Genomic DNA, 16,720 nt, shown 5'->3' on the forward strand with positions numbered 1-16,720 from the left:
AAACCATGTTGTTAATACTCTTCTCTCTGCTTACACAAAAGGCATAACCATCCCCTCTTTTCCATACCTGGATCCTTTCCCATGGAATATGTGACCCATTAGCCAACTGGATGAAGTAACTCTTTCCAAGGCTGCTGCCTGCTTTCCTTTTAGATTTGAGCAGGAGGGTGAGGAGAGGGAAGGCTGCGGCGAGGGTCTGGGGGCAGAACTAATGCGAGCGAGTGAGGGATTTAGGCAGTGGGGATGGAGTTGGTGTGAGGGCCAAATGGAAGTATCTTCCCCTGTCTTCCCACTGGAGTGAGAGGGCCACTTATTAAAACTTCCCTATAGTAGTCATAACCTTTTGGAAACTCTCTGCAAATAGCAAGTTTTACCATTACGAGAACGGGATAAAGGACAGCAAAAGCATCACTTTTATGTAGCACTGAAAAGAGAAGTGTGGACCATAGATGGAAGCATCTCGGTTGGTTGACTAATGTGGTCTCATAAGGATGTGCTCTTTAACTCTAGAAATACAGCATAAAGGAACAGAGCTGTGTTTGCTTCACTCCTTCAGTAACCATGGCTAAAGGCCGTATTTTCCCAATTTAGTATATTCAGATCAAGGAGGGGAAAGAATGGATGTTTTCTGAATAAGGTATGAATTTGATTATGGAAGTCAAGTTGAGTCATCCTTGTCTCACACATGATCCATGGTAAATACAGTATTGATACATGCTCTGAGACTTGCATGTATTAGGAGAGTGTTAGGTCACTCCAGTCCCCCCTATATTTGTGAATATAATTCTGTACTCTCTTGTTTCTGTTTGCTTATATGTTTTTATCTTAGGTTTCCTCTGTTTTTCTCATTTCTCAACAAGTATTTCGGGAGTACCTACTGTGTTGTCACTCCTTAAAAACTTTTGAGAAATTCTCTTAATTATTATGTATCTCTTAATTTTCATAATACTGCTACTCAGTACTCTGAGTAGAATGGCATGTGGCAGGTCGTGATGAATGCTGTTGAGCTGTGGGACTTTGTAATTAGAACCACATATATTCTGTTAAGTTTGCAGTAATCATAACTAATGTTTATTGAGCCTACCACTGTCCTTTCTAAACATAATCTCTTTTAATCCATATATGAACCCTATGAGGTAGTTAATATTTCCTTAGTAAGTGGTAGAGTCAAGGTTGTAACTCAGGTCCAGATGATGCCAGCATAGACACTCTTAATCCATACCATTCTGCTTTACAGTGACTTAATGGATACCGTGAGCTTTAATCTTAAGGTCCAGTTAGAAAGACATGTTTCCAGCCAGGTGTGGTGGCTCATGCCTGTAATCCCAGCACTTTGGGAGGCCAAGGCGGGCAGATCACTTGAGGCCAGGAGTTTGAGACCAGCCTGGCCAACATGGTGAAGCCCTGTCTCTACTAAAAATAAAAAAATTAGCCGGGCGTGGTGGCATGTGCTTGTAATCTATCAGCATATTCTCTGCTGTGGAGAAAAGTTGGGTGACTAGATATTTATTGTAGCCTATAGGTTCTACTCAGTAGGAAGACAGCTGTGATTGTTTGAATATAGGTTTACAACATAGCCTGCAGCTGTACAGTGATTGCATCAATTCTCACTGAGCAGATTCAAAATGGAGATAATACTTATGAGAAGCTGATCAAGAAATGTAAGGGAATCAGGAAATGGTATGGGTGATGGAGTTCATTAGGGATGAATCAGTAATGATGTCATTGTGTTCCTGTGATGCATGGAGATGGGTTGTGAAAGCTGTGTTCTGACTTTGAGATAGCAGCAGTGGGCAATGAGAGAGGAGTCTCATTCTGACTTCACAGCTGCTCATAGTGATTGTATATAATGTTATAGGTCACAAAATTATCATATGAGAAACAGTAGTATTGAGGGTAGGAAATGCATTATTATAAAGACAAACTTTTGAATTTGGGGGCAATTAAATTTGAGAGCAGAATATTGGGAAGAGGTAAGAGTAATGCCTAAAAGCAAAGCCTGTGAGGAAGACTGTCTGGATTCCATTGCTGCTCTATTGCTTATTAGCTCCGTGACTTTGAGCAGGTCCCTAACCCCCTCTGATTCTTTTTTCATCTATAAGATGTGGATGGTGATATACCTGCCTCATGGAGTTGGGTGAGGATTAAATGAAATAATCCTGTGAACAGACTCAGAACAGCACTTGGCACATCCACATGTTTAGTACATTTGTTAAATTTTGTTTCTGCAAATGTTGATGGTTATTTCTGTTGCCTTTACTGTAGCTATGATCAACCTAATTATTATCATTACCACTTCCCTTTTGGAGCCCTTTTGTCCTACATGAATTGTGACTTCCAGCTTCATCTAATCACACACGAAGGTGTTTTTTTTTCTTTTCCCCCAAGATATTTTAATCTTGCTGTTTCCTTAATCTAGAATCCACAATAATTTCCTGCTTCCCACCATGCTAAATATAAACTCTGTTTGCCAGGGGTTCATACCTATCCCTTTGCCAGTGGGGTCCCTCCCTCCTCATTGTTTAACCATGTCTTTCATAATTTCCCAGTTCAGTCTTTTAGCCCCAGGTCCATGAATCGGCCCACCCTCCTTTCTGCTGGGCTTGATGTATGCCATCTTCCCATGATGGGCTTTTTTTTCTCCACCATGTACTTCCCAGCCTTCACCATTCATTTCTGCATCTGCTCTTCCGGGACAAGTCTTCCCTGACTGGTCCCACCTGATTGGTCTGCACTTTAACTTTGCAACCTGACATCTTATATTTATAGAAATGCTGCTTTGTGTTCTTTTACATTCTATATTTTGCTGTTCCTCTACCTAAATATTAAACTTTTCAGGGATAGGGATTTACTGAATCTTAAATCTGCCAGGCAGAGGTTATATCTGTTATCTTCATCATGATATCCCCAGTGCAGTTTTTCAACAACTGTTTTTCACTGAAGAAATCTTTAAAAGATTGTATTCACTCTTTGCATACAGTTGCTTAGCAAATACCCTTAAGTGAATCAATTAAACACCTATCTCATTTTATGGAAGAAATGCTGGGATCCATTGTGGATCTGTAAATTCTCTAAACATCTTAATGAAAGCCTTCATTTAAGAATAGTAGTAGTAGTTTTAAATTTCTATTTTACTTTACAGTAGGGAGAAAGCAAGTTTTTATTTATTTTTAAAGTGGCTCTTATTTTCTTAGCATGTAACTATTTAATATCATGTATATACACATCTTTAAAGCTATTTAGGCTGTATTTATTATGTGAGAGGTACTGTTTAAATTTATTTTTCCTGCATCATAATTGGATGCCTATAGTGTTATAGAAGTGATATTATATGGCCAACTAAATATATGGGTACCTTGGAGGAAACTTTAACCAGAATTTTAGTTTTCCATTTCTTTAAAGGTTAAGAACTTTGCTCCCTTATTGTAAATTAGGATTCCTGTGTATTTCTATTCTTTCATTCTTTCTGTTTACTCAATAGCCAAACCAGATTTCCCTGGAAGAAAACATTCTGGTCTCCCGTTATATTAACAACCCCCTGCTCATAGATGGTAAGTTGTGATTAGGCCCTTGACCAAATTGGGCCAGATCTTTGCTAAACTTTTTAAACTTTTCATAGCCTTCTCTAGTAAGTCTTTATTATACTGTTGTGAAATTCTTGACATGTGTGGCTCCAGAAAGGCAGCAGGTTCCTTACCTATCTCTTGGGATTTATTTGAAAGTGAAATGAGACAATATAAGAGAAAGTGCTTTATAAGTTATATAGTAATTAATATATGTATGAAAATTATGCAGTAATATATATGAAAATGACATATACACATATACATTATATATACATTAGGGTTATATTAATGTATATATACATTATACTGTTTTTATTATGTACTGTATACATAATATACTATGTATATGGTACCATTATATAGTATAATTATTAGTTATCCTCCAAAGTCAAGGTATGTGGGCAGTGTGTGTTTCATGTGGAGAGGAGGAATGTTCTTTCTTTCACGTTTCTTTGTTTCATTGTTTATTCTGTAACAGGAAACAAATGAACTTAGTTTTTTTTGTGTGTGAATACATACTTTTTTTTTAGATTTCAAGTTTGACGTGCGCCTCTATGTGCTGGTGACTTCCTATGATCCTCTTGTCATCTATCTGTATGAAGAAGGATTGGCTAGGTAAGAAGCTGTTTTGGGGTGTAGGGGTTGGGTGGGTATATTAAGAGTGGACCCATTAACAAGTTTATTAAATCAGATCATGCTATTTTCACTTGTCATTACTGCTTACAGATGCAACCTACCTCCTCAACTGCTGTGCTCTGTAACATCAAAGCCACTATGCCTAAAAAGAACTTCAGAAATTAGGCTTATTTGTCTGTAATCTCACTGCATGTCCACACATAAGGTGCGTAAACATCTTCCCCAGCACTGATCCAGGATCATATGGTATTTTCCTGCAGTGACAATTGTTATGACGCTCCTAGGATATTAAGATAATTTGCTGTTGTTCTTCAGGATAGATGTAGAAAGAAAAATAAAATCCTACCTTTATTTGCCTATTATATGCCAGGCATTTATTTTCATCCTCGCAACAACCTTTTAGTTAATGCATTTTTGCAGTTGAGGAAACAGATTTAGAGGTGGGAGAAGTGGAATGGGGATTTGACCTCATGGATCTGACTCCAGAGTTCAGAGCTCAGACTATTTCATATTTAGAAAGTATTAATTGAGGTTTTTTTTTTTTTTTCTTAACATGCAAGTGACTTTACAGTGGTTGTACATACATTGTTCTCTTTTTGTTAAGGTGCTTTTTTTTTTTTTTTTTTGAGATGGAGTCTTGCTGTGTCACCCAGGCTGGAGTGCAGTGGCGCGATCTCGGCTCACTGCAAGCTCCGCCTCCCGGGTTCACGCCATTCTCCTGCCTCAGCCTCGCCCACCACCACGCCCAGCTAATTTTTTGTATTTTTAGTAGAGATGGGGTTTCACTGTGTTAGCCAGGATGGTCTTGATCTCCTGACCTCATGATCTGCCCGCCTCGGCCTCCCAAAGTGCTGAGATTACAGTTGTGAGCCACCACACCTGGCCCGTTGAGGTGCTTTTTAAGTTTTAAGGTAATGTGACTTATGAGATTAAGTTCCAGTTGTTATATTTTGAAGTTTTGTTTCCTATAGCCACAGAATTTTATAGGTAATTGTTTTCATAAACCCTTTAAATTGTTTAAAATAAGTATGCAACTACTATGCTGTGTTCTTCTCCCCAACAAAACTAAATTTTTGTATTAGCCAGCTAGTTTGCCCTGAAGTTCTTTTCATGCGTAGTGCCTTTGATATAGAGCAGGGGTGTCCAATCTTTTGGCTTCCCTGGGCCACACTGGAGGAAGAATTGTCTTGGGCCACACGTAAAATACACTAACAATAGCTGATGAGCTTAAAAAAATTGCAAAAAAACTCATAATATTTTAAGAAAGTTTATAAATTTGTATTGGGCCACATTCAAAGCCGTCCTGGGCTGTATGCAGCCTGTGGGCCTCAGGTTGGACAAGCTTGTTATAAAGCATAGCAGTTTAGGAGGTGGTTTGCATCTGTGAGTGGTCACAACAAGCTAAAAAAGCCTGGTCTGTGTATGTTTCTGTATTTTAGAAAATACAACTGGAAGATGGGAAATACTATGGATAAAAGAAGGCTACCTATTTATGTACAGGTGCTTTGACAAATATTATTGTACTCTGACAACTATTATTTTAGAATGGTCTTTTAATGATTTTAGAGACTTAGTTTTTTTGAAATGTATCCTATGACCTGAAATCAGTGAAAGGGGACTAACCAAACCTTCTTGCTGGTGGAGTTCTGTGTTTCATTCCCCTCTAGGTGGCAGTGACAGCATTTATAAGTCCCGTCACATTCTTAACTCAGATTTTGAGTTTGAGCCCTGGGAACATTGGAGACTACCAAAACTCCCTAGTTCTGGCCTCTTGTTTCTTGAAAATTAAGAAAGGGAAGAACTGAAACATCTCCCAGTTATTAGATAAAGGGCTGAACCAGGCATCTGAACATGAGCTGACTACTAGCTCTAATCAGGTTTTTATAGGAAAGAAATTGTTGATAATGTTTGTAGACACATGTGCTCTCATGAAGGATCACTATACAAAATTAGGTATAAAAGCCTATTCCTGGCCAGGTGTGGTGGCTCACACCTGTAATCCTAGTACTTTGGGAGGCTAAGACGGGAGGATTGCCTGAGGCCAGGCGTTCAAGACCAGCTTGGTCAACATTGTGAGACCACATCTCATGAAAAAAAAAAAAAAAAGAAAGAAAAAAGCCTATTCCTTATATTATTTAGAACAAAATGAAAGTAAAATACACTCCTAACTTCTCAGATATGCAAGGTGCTGAGGATTTTCAGCTTTATAGTTTGAGACTTCTGAGCTTTCTCTCTTTTGTATTATAAGTTTCATCATTCTCCTTCCTCTGCTCATCCTCACCTTAACTTCTCTCCTGTGTCAAGTTTTAGAAACTGATTATGTCCTGCCAAAAATTGGACTTTGGGAATAGAGAAAAGAGATGGAGGTTGTGCTTCACTGTTTCTCAAGGATATCATACCAGTATATTTTGCTTAATATTCCAAAGATATTGTCACTAACAATATTAACAGCCCTCTCTATGGGTGAAATTTGGCACAATTTTAAGACCTTTCGGGTTCAGAGCACAATGTGAGAACAACAGCACCAATGTTTATTATGGAATTTACTACAAATATGCAAGTGCTTTGGCTAACTGGTTGTGTGTTTGAAGTCAGAATCTACTGAATTAAGTATAACCCTTTTGCTTCCAGCAGAAACAAAAAAATTTATATATATACATGTAGTCAATGGATGTTTTTTCTCAGGATAATTAGAAAAACAGCTTTTAAAAAACTCAGACCAAGTGGGCCAGAAAACAACATGAATTTTCGGGGCTTTGGTTAGGTTTACCTGAAAGTGTAGGTGAATAAAAAAGCTTTATCAAAGCTTTACAAAAGCATGACGCATGGCAATATGATGCGCTGTTTGCGAGAGTCCCGTGAGGGCACATTGTTCCATGCAGTAATTTCAATGTGTCTAAGTTCTTGTGTCTTCACTTATTCTGTATCTTGACATTCACTTGCTTTGTTGTAACCCTCAGAGTCTGTTCAACTATGTCGATAGTCTATAGCATCTCCAGATCTGCAGCTTTTAGTTATCTTGGGCCACATATATTTTATGTAGACATAACTGAATACAATCAGTTTGGGATGAGATTACTGGGTTACATTGAGGCTTAACAAGAAAAACCATCATCTTTCCTAAAGAGATGGAACAGGAGGCAAATACAATTCACTTCCTTCTTTAGAAATGAATTCTCTTACACCCTGTCACTTCTGTTTTGGACCTCAAATTAATGCTAGGTGATAGAAAGATTAAGTTCATTTCACAAGACAGTTTTGTGATATTAGTTATTTTGTGTAAATTTTTTTACACAAAATTAAATTTGCGAAAACCCTAGTTTCTGTATAGGTGAGTGTTTTTAGTTGTCCTTATTGTTTTATTAACGTAAGAAGTGGGAGAACTCTGTTTTCTTATGTGTGGGTAAAATATTGAAGAAGTGTTCCAATTGTTCCCCCTGGTATTTGGGTGCAGCTTTTTGTGATTGTCGCAGTAGCCCTCAGAGGTCCCCTGTGCTTTTGAATTTTGCTTGCGTGTTGCTGTTTTGTACCACCAGGGGACACTCAGTTTCCACAGAGGGGTGCTGTGCTCTACCAAAATGGTGCAGATTCTTTTTCCCGTCAGGGGTGGAATCCCAAAAGATTTTGTCCTGGATTTTACAGCTTTAGGTGGATCCAGTATTGGGTTTAGATGATTTGACAGAGCCCTTTCTGAGATGAAGCTAACAGCCCGATTTTCACTGAAACAGGAAAAATAAAAAGTTCAAAAAAATTAAAACAAAATGGAGTTAAAAACCAAATGTGTTGCCAGAGACCCAAAGATAGGCAGCTCTAGCAACTTGGGGGGCGTGTGAGTACCCATCCAGGGAGCTGAGTTCCACCCATGTGGCGGAGGTGGGAGGAGAGGACTCTGGGAAGGTCCTGGTTGGAACAGCCTTTTTTCTGCCTCAGCCATATTATTCAGTGGAAATTCAGAAAAGACCCCAAAACATTTGTACTGCCTTTCCCTTTCTCCCCACCCCCAGTTCCTTCTTCAGTAGCCTTCCTTGCTAATTAACACTGGCTCCGCAGGGATATTTACCTTTTCTCTGCTGGATTCCTGTGGTTTTGAAAGAATTCAGGTACTTGCTGGTTGCCAAGGAATTCAGATTACCTCACAGGCTGCACACTGTCCAGAATCTGCCACAGCAGCAAGTAGGGGGAAGAGACACCAACAAGGGGGAGAAAACCCTTTCCAGTGCTCATTGTCACCCTCCCTGGAAGGCCCTTGCTGTTTGTGAAGTTTGAGTCATTTCTGGCTCTAAAGACAAGGGATCAGGCTGGTAATCCCCTCCCAGACGGCTCTGTAGGGCGCTGCCTAGTCACTGCAGCGCTTTGGCAGTCTCCCGGCTGCAGCTGGTTGACAGCAGATCAGAGAGCTCTTGGGCCTCTTGTTCTCTTCCATAAGATTTTTCTGGGTCAGGCCAGGATGAAACCCAGTGGCTCCTGGCAAGGCTGCCTGAGGTGCTGTCTCTTCATCATCCAGACCGCTCTGGCTCAAAATGCCTACACCTGTTGAAGGATAACTCATGTGCCACAGCGAGGGGCTCCTCGAGGCTGGCCTTCTCTTTTCTTTGTACATTTGTAGTGAATGTTTGTCAGGAAATATAACTACCAAAGAGGATGTTAAACTTCTACGTCTAGAATGCCTATGACTCTGACCATAAGAAGATATGGTATAAATAAAAAAGCTTTTAAGAAAACAGCAAGACAGAAAAAAAAAAAAAGAATATGTGGGGTCATATTCTTAGAAGAACAGACTAGTTTTTGAATAGGGGAAGGGAGTTTAAAAGATCCCACTAACTCTCTGGTTTCCTTCTTGTTTTGGTTCCATATTGGTAAAGATCTTGGAGCAAGCAACTCCAGTGCAGTTTCAGTTAATGTTTGCCAAGTCCCTACCATATGCCAAACATTGAAATCTTTTCTCCATACAGACATTCAGACTTTTAGACAAATTATTACCATTGTCTTGATTCTCAGGGAGAAACATTAGAAAGCAAAAAGGAAATGTAACTTACGATTTAAAAATTTATTGTCAAAATAAAGATATTGTCAGACAATTCGTATTTGTTTGCAGTGTGGTTAAAAAAGGGGGAGGGGGTGGCAAATAGTTCTATATTCATCAATAGGCTGAGAAATAGTACCTAGGGTTTTGAATTTAGCAAAGAAAATAGGAACTCCCCTACTTTTTCTTAGCTTGAAGGTCAAGGCCTTAAAGGTCTGTCGTGAGAACTTTCCTAAATCTTGATCTCATTAAGAGGGAGATTCAAGACTGCATTGTGTAAATGTTGGCCTACATTAGGATGAGTGCAGTCATGTAGTCATGTGCTGTATAACAATGGGCAAGGAAGGACCACATATACTATGGTAGTCCCATAAGATTGTAATGGAGCTGAAAAATGTCTGTGGCCTAGTGACATTGTAACCTCATAACACAATGTATTACTTTTCCTATGTTTAGATACACAGATACTTACCATTGTGTTCCGGTTGCCTACAGTATTGAGTATAGTACAATGCTATACAGGTTTGTAGCCTAGGAGCAAGAGACTATACTATCTATCTTAGGTGTGTAGTAGGCTATACCATCCAGGTTTGTGTCAGTACCCTCTATGATGTTCACACAATGATGAAATTGGCCTGTCAATGCATTTCTCAGAACATATCCCCATTGTTAAGTGACGAATGGTTGTATGTGCAAACGTGGTCATGGGGCACCTAGTAAATAGTGCTCTTTTAGATTGTTGTTAATAGAGAAATTGTGTTGAAACTTCAGACCTAAAGAAGGTGAAATTTTTACTATGTGATGGTCTAAATCAAAGGTCACTAACATAAATGCTCACAAGTACATTCACTGAAGGAAGAGTAGAGACTGGAGAATGGAGAGTACATGTCCCATCTAAAGGCATTTGCTACTTAGTGCCAGCAGCTGATACTGATATTGCCAGATCTGGTTTGTTAAGTGAGGCTTGAACATATAGATTTTTACTGTGAAACAAACCACTTTTTTACACTTTTAACTTTGAAACCATTTTGAACTTATAGAGCTGTAAGAGCTGTAAGAATTATATGAAAAATTGCCTTTTACCCTATGTCTAGAGATCTCATTCCAATTCTGCCAGTTATCCTAAGAAAATTTTTTTTTTAAACTACAAAAGGATCCAATCAGGGATCACATGTTGTGTTTAGCCGTCAGGTCTCTTTAGTCTCCTTCAGTCTGAAACAGTTTCTTAGTCATTCTTTGACTTTCATGATCTCAGCATTTTTGAAGATTACAGGCCAATCATTTTGTGGATTGTCCCTCAATTTGGGCTTGTCTGATATTTTCTCATGAAGAGACCTAGGTAATGCATTTGGGGCCAGAATACCACAAAAGTGATACTAATTCTTGTCATTGCATTATATCTGATGGCACATGCTAGTCATTTAGTGGTGTTTGACCACTTGCTGTAGGTGATACCTACTAGATTCTTGCACTGCAAAGTTATTTGGTCTTACCCTTTGTAATTAGTAAGTATTTTATAGGGAGATGCTTTAAATCATGTAAAATTTCATTCTTCATCTCATTTCTCAGTTTTAAGAGAAATCTATTGATTTTTCTTGCCTTAATGAATTATTGCTATGGTAGTTGCCAAATGATGATTTTCTAATTCCGTCATAACTTTTACTTTTATTTTTTGGCATTTTTCCGTAAGGAAGAGCTTTCTCTTCTCATTTATTTATTCATCTATTTATTTATACCAATGCAGACTCAAGCATTCCTATTTTATTTAATGGGTTATAATTCTTTACTATCATGATTTATTTTGATGCTCAAATTGTCCCAGATTTGGCCAATGGGAGACCTCTCAAGCTGGCTTTGTGTCCTTTTGACATGTCTTTATCATTCTTTGAGCACAAGGTAAAGTTTCAGGCTCATCTTGTTTTTTCTCTAGTCTAGCCCTGGAATCAACCGTTTCTCCAAGGAGCACTGGTTGCTTTTTCATGGAGTATAGTATTTAGAAATCAATATCTGGGTGCTAAATATGCTCATTGTCCTGGGGCATTTCTGCTTTCAGATCCTGGCCATGAACAGAGTTAGGAAATTATGTATATATGTACATATACACATGTACATCTATATTTCTATATATGTCTCTAATGTATTGTTGAAAAACAGAAGTTTGTACTAGTACCCACAGTTCTAGTTCAAAACTACAGAGTTCCTTCTCATTTTTTGCTTTTCATATTTTAAAATCTCTTTTCCAACAGCAGGAAATCTGGCTCCCAGTATCTTTAATATATTTATTTATTTGCTCAATTCCTTTTTTTGTGGCTAGTTTCCTGACCCCACTGGGCCACTGTCCCACTCAGATGCCGTTTTTATATGGATTTAGACCTCTATTTGGTGGCTACCCTGCTTAGAAAACCTCCTTCTGCTTCTGGCTGACTTCCCATCCTAGTCACCATCTTCCTTTTTTTTTTTTTTTTTTTAACACTCACCATCTTCCTCATGTGGGCCCTGGCTACCACTGGGTTGCAAGAAGGAAGGTCTGATTTTTATATGTTGTTCAGGTAATTAAAGTTTAAAAGAAAAAACAAAGCTTTTGTAGGTTAATCAGAACTTGACCAGTAGGTCAGATTCAAGACTAATGTGACCTCTGGTCTAGACAATAAAAAAGAAAATAGTGATCAGATGTTGATGATGGCTTATTTAATATGGATTTTAGTGATAGCTATAATCTTACTGGGGTAGGAGGAAAGATGAGCACACACACCTTTTCGCTACATAGTGTATGTTCCCCACTAGACTGAGGGAGATACGGAGTGGAGCACTTTCACCCTTCGGGGGAACTTTTCCTTTAAGCTTTTTTGTTTCACTTTAATTTTTGCTTCCTTCTGCTTCATACACTCAGTTTAGAATTCCACACTTTGATATTAGAAATCTTATCCTTGCTGGGGTTCAGAATAAAACACTCCAGTGAAAAGGAAGATTAGGAAGAAGAAACGTGATTTTTTTTTTTAAGATGTGTAGCCCTCTTGAAGAAAATAATGTAGGAATGACAAATGTGTTGGTACCAGATTCCAGCTCACCACAGACTTTTGTCAGGCTTTTCATGTTGACCAAGTTAGATCAGGTACTTGTAGTAACTACAAGAGATGAAAAGCCTCTTTTTCTGAAGCGGAAGCTTTCCTCTCCTTCTAACTCATTATTCATTGGGGGGAGAGGATGGCAGGAGGGATGTCACCTTGAGGTAATGTCTGGCTGAGGCAGGCAGCCTCTGTGGGACCAGCACGGGGCCCCTTTGCATCTTACAAGAATTCAGAGAATGACTGTCTTCAACTTGCTTGGACAGTCTATCAGAGGAAGATTGGGATGCATAGGCAAGGCTTACTCACCAGGGCACTGGGGTGTGACATGGCTAGAAGTTAAGTGATAACAACTGGAAGTTGGAAGTTTCTAGAAAATCTGGGGTCCTTCTTAAGCATAGACGTAATAATACTCATCAAACTCTTGTCTTTTAGCCTAGTCATCATTTTCTTTGTCCACATCCTTTTTCCTAGCCTCATGTTTGTTTATTTTAGTTTTTTGGGTTTGGGTTTTTTTTCTTTTCACTTTTCTTTCTTTGGCTCTTGTATATTTCTGGTACAGGGAATTAGGGAGTGGAGATAGTGGGTGGATGAGAAGAAACAGAGAAGAGGAAAATTTTTTAATGCTGACCTTTAATGTGGTGAAAATTCATGTTGACTTCATAGTCTGAGTAAGCATATGTAAATAATTTGTAAGTCATATGAAAATAAACTTGTGGCCTTCCTTTTTTTTCACACACTTGGATATGCCTCTTGGGAAAACCACTCTAGTGAAGGGTGATATGGTTACAGTGGTATGTAAACAGGGGTTGATATTTACCATAACCATTCGCCTTGAGTGTCTTTTTGTTGATATTGAGCATCACTGGAAAGTTCTCTCTTTCCCTGGTTACTTCCTTCAGAGGCACATATATTTTATACTTTGGTCTTCTTTTGACAACAGTCCAGGATATCATATTGCTTCCCTGTTTTCAGTGGGCTCCATGTTTAATTCCTCTTTGTTTTGCCTTCATTCCAAATTCAGGACTAAGTCTCTTGCACTGTGCCCATATTTATGCTGTTTTGCTTGTTTCTTTTTTAAATGAGTATTACGGATCAGTTCTATTCTTTCTATGGATGTGAGCTCTAAGCCTGTATATAGCTCTGCTGTCCCTTTTTCTTTTTGCTTAATTTTTTTCATTGAATGCTGTAGTACCAGGCACTGTGTGGGCACTCAGTAAGTGTTTCTGTTGCCTAGGCTGGAGTGTAGTGCTGCGATCACAGCTCACTGCAGTCTCTGTCTCCTGGGCTCAAGCAGTCTTCTCGCCTTAGCTTCCCAAGTAGCTGGGACTACAGGTGCACACTACCACGCCTGCTTAATTTTTTAATTTTTCGTAGAGATAGGTTCTTGCTCTGTTGCCTAGGCTGGTCTCAAACTCCTGGACTCAAGCAGTCCTCCTGCCTCGGCCTCCCAAAGCGTTGAGACTACAGGCATGAGCCACCATGCCCAGCCAGTTGTTATTTCTTGACCAGCTAATGCTGTATCTTTCACAGTATCCTACACACAATTTCCCAGGTCGTAAATAGCTATATTTTCAATTTTCGTTCTTCCTATTGGTGTAATGTTCTATATAAGAGAAGCAGTGTCTTGTTGTGATTAAGTACATGGGTTTTGGAGTTGGTGTGATCTTGAACAAGTTATTTAATAGACCACATTTCATTTTCACATCTATTTTTCCACTTGGATAAAATATTATCTACTACTTCATAGGGTTGCTTTAAGGATTGAATGAAGTGTGACATTATAAAACACTTAGAATGGGAGTTAGCACTTCGTAGGCACTCGGTATTTGTTAGATAATGATATTACCCTCCTTTATTATTATCTCATTGATCCTCAGTTCCAGCCTGTATGTCCTTGAAACTCTGTTCCTGGCATTTAACCTGTTTCCCTTCTATCAGGTTTGCAACTGTGCGATATGATCAAGGAGCCAAGAACATACGGAACCAGTTCATGCATCTGACAAACTACAGTGTGAACAAGAAGAGTGGAGACTACGTCAGGTACTGGCTGTGTCTGAGCCGGAAGTCAGAGGTGTCAGTCTCAGATGCGGGTGTTGTAGAGGTGGAAAGGTAACATGTGGCACTGGAGGATAACGTTACATTAATGTCCATGTACCATTTATGGAAAACTGTTAGTCATATAACAGTGTTGAGGCATATCTCCTGCTGCTTCTCCATTGCCTCCCCGGTTAACAGTGTCACCTTTCTCTACCAAAATGTGCTTTTACAAGTTTTTCTTCCTCATTGCCTTCCCTCACTTGACTTAGGGATGGGAATTTAATAGGCATATGGAACGTTTTAGAAGTTAAGAAATGAGGTCATTTCAGCGCTTGGCAAACAATCAAAAGCTTAAAAAATGTCTGTACCCTTTGACCCTGCGGTTCCATTTTTAGGAACTTAACCTTAAGAAATAAAAGATGTACACGCAGGATCAGTGATAAGAATGTTCATTACTGTATATTTGTAGGTGGAAAAAGCAGATTATCAGATAGCACTTGCAACTTACATTCTTGCTTGAATATGAGATATCTAAAGCTGCTTATTTTTGCTGAGCGGGGAGGAAGAAAAGACCAGAAGTAATACCGAAGTGTTAATGTAGCTTAACGATAGTGGGTAGGATTGTGAGTGGGTGATTTTTATTTTCTTCTCTGTGCTATTATGTATTTTCTGAATTTTTCTAAAATAAATACTTGTATGATCAAGAAAAAGAAAAGGAAAAAATTAAAGAAAGAAAGAAATGAGGCCATCTCAGCAAAGGATTCAGTGGAAGGGAGTACCAGCCCAGCTGTGTGGAAATATTCTTTTTGCTCTGTTTTCTTTCATCCCGATCATTTTGCCAGAAAGTAGAAAAGTAGAAAAGAGACTCAAATAGTTACTTTCTACTCAGACTAAAAATAGGTTCTTAGCAGGTCCAAGGAAAGAAAGAAAAGAATCTGGAAATGATAGAATAGTTGCTGAAGCTATATAGGTTTCGTCAAATGTCCTGTGAGCAGCGTTTGCATTAACTGAAGAGATCACACCTCCACTGTGAAAGATGAGCAAAGGCACAATTGGTGGAAAGTGGGATGCTGGTAGGGAGTGAGGGGACAGCTGCAAAACACAGGATCCAGATTACAGGGCTTTTCCAATATTCACGGGAGGCTGTGCCATTTGCCACTCCGCTGCCATAGCAGTAGTATACCTTCCCACTCTTACTATCACTCCAGTGCACTCTCCCTTCAGTGATACCTCAAAAAATATCAAGAAAAGCTATGTCTACTGCCAAAGAGAAGGGAGCCTGCTTCAGATGCCAAAGCAATTCTGTATGGGATTATTTCACCAGCGTGCTGCAACAGATTACCTCACTCACCCATCCCAACTCAGTTCTGGTCTGAAAATGGCATCAGAGGTTGTTTTGTGTACTCAGGTGACATTCACCTCAAGGGTTAATTATCTGTTAATTTATTGTAACCATTCTTAGTTTACCTTCTTTCACACATTGCTCTCACTCTTTCTTGATGCATAATTGTTTGGTTAAAGAATTTGCTGCCTTCTTCCCCACCCTCTTGAAAAAGGCAAACTATATGCATTTTCATTTCCATTGAAGAAATTGGTATGAAGGATATATGACAAAAAGGACCAAGAAAAAGTGAGTAACTGGAAGTCAGCAAAGTGAATTAAAAAAAAAACAAAAAACTTAAAAAGACAAGAAGGCTGTTTGCAGAGACTCTTGTTATTATTGCCAAGCCTAGTTACATATGTGACTTTATTAATTTGTTTTAGTTGTGATGATCCAGAAGTGGAGGACTATGGAAACAAATGGAGCATGAGTGCTATGCTTAGGTACCTGAAGCAAGAAGGCAGAGATACAACCGGTGAGTACTGGGCCTTTTTCCTTCTTGACTTCTCTTCTTTGGATAACTTCATCATTGTCTCTTGCCAGGAATCATTCTCTATTGCTTTGATAGTGTTGCTGAGATGGGGTGATTGTCCTTGGTGTTACTTTTTCCTGCAGTTGACAAGCTGGGGAACAGGTTTTCCATTACCCTCAAAATCCCTTTTCTTGTTTCTGGTCTGAAAGGCGTAACTTTTTCCTTTAATTCTTAGTGAATTTACCCTTCTTGAATGTTGAACTGCTGACTAAAATATGGTCAGCTTTTTATATAACAAATTGCCTGTCTCCATATTGGCCCCAAGTTTTGAGTTTTCTAAGTTAATCTCTCTCATTCATGTTGCTGAGCTGGAGAATGGGCACTGTTTGAGCACAGGGCTTCAAATCAAGATGGGCACAACTGCTGAGCCTTGAGCAGAATGGGAAACTGTGTGCCAAAAGAGACTGTCTCAGTTCACAAGGGAAAGGGTCATGGGGAAGTGTAAGAAAGGAAATGAGGCTCCTATTCCATTAGGTG

The 16,720-nt window shown here is 39.0% G+C and overlaps 1 protein-coding gene across 3 annotated transcripts in view; it reads left to right on the top strand.

Moving 5' to 3' along the window:
- TTLL5 (tubulin tyrosine ligase-like family member 5) overlaps window positions 1-16,720 on the top strand; it is a 335,321-nt gene that overhangs the window by 40,104 nt on the left and 278,497 nt on the right. For all 3 annotated transcript variants that reach the window (XM_011981565.1, XM_011981566.1, XM_011981567.1), the window contains exons 8-11: window positions 3,482-3,551; window positions 4,097-4,181; window positions 14,232-14,333; window positions 16,095-16,186. In XM_011981565.1, the coding sequence (XP_011836955.1) occupies window positions 3,482-3,551; window positions 4,097-4,181; window positions 14,232-14,333; window positions 16,095-16,186 (349 nt within the window). The remainder of the gene's footprint in view (window positions 1-3,481; window positions 3,552-4,096; window positions 4,182-14,231; window positions 14,334-16,094; window positions 16,187-16,720) is intronic.

The sequence above is a fragment of the Mandrillus leucophaeus genome, unplaced genomic scaffold (assembly GCF_000951045.1).
Source record: "Mandrillus leucophaeus isolate KB7577 unplaced genomic scaffold, Mleu.le_1.0 Scaffold228, whole genome shotgun sequence".
Taxonomy (NCBI): domain Eukaryota; kingdom Metazoa; phylum Chordata; class Mammalia; order Primates; family Cercopithecidae; genus Mandrillus; species Mandrillus leucophaeus.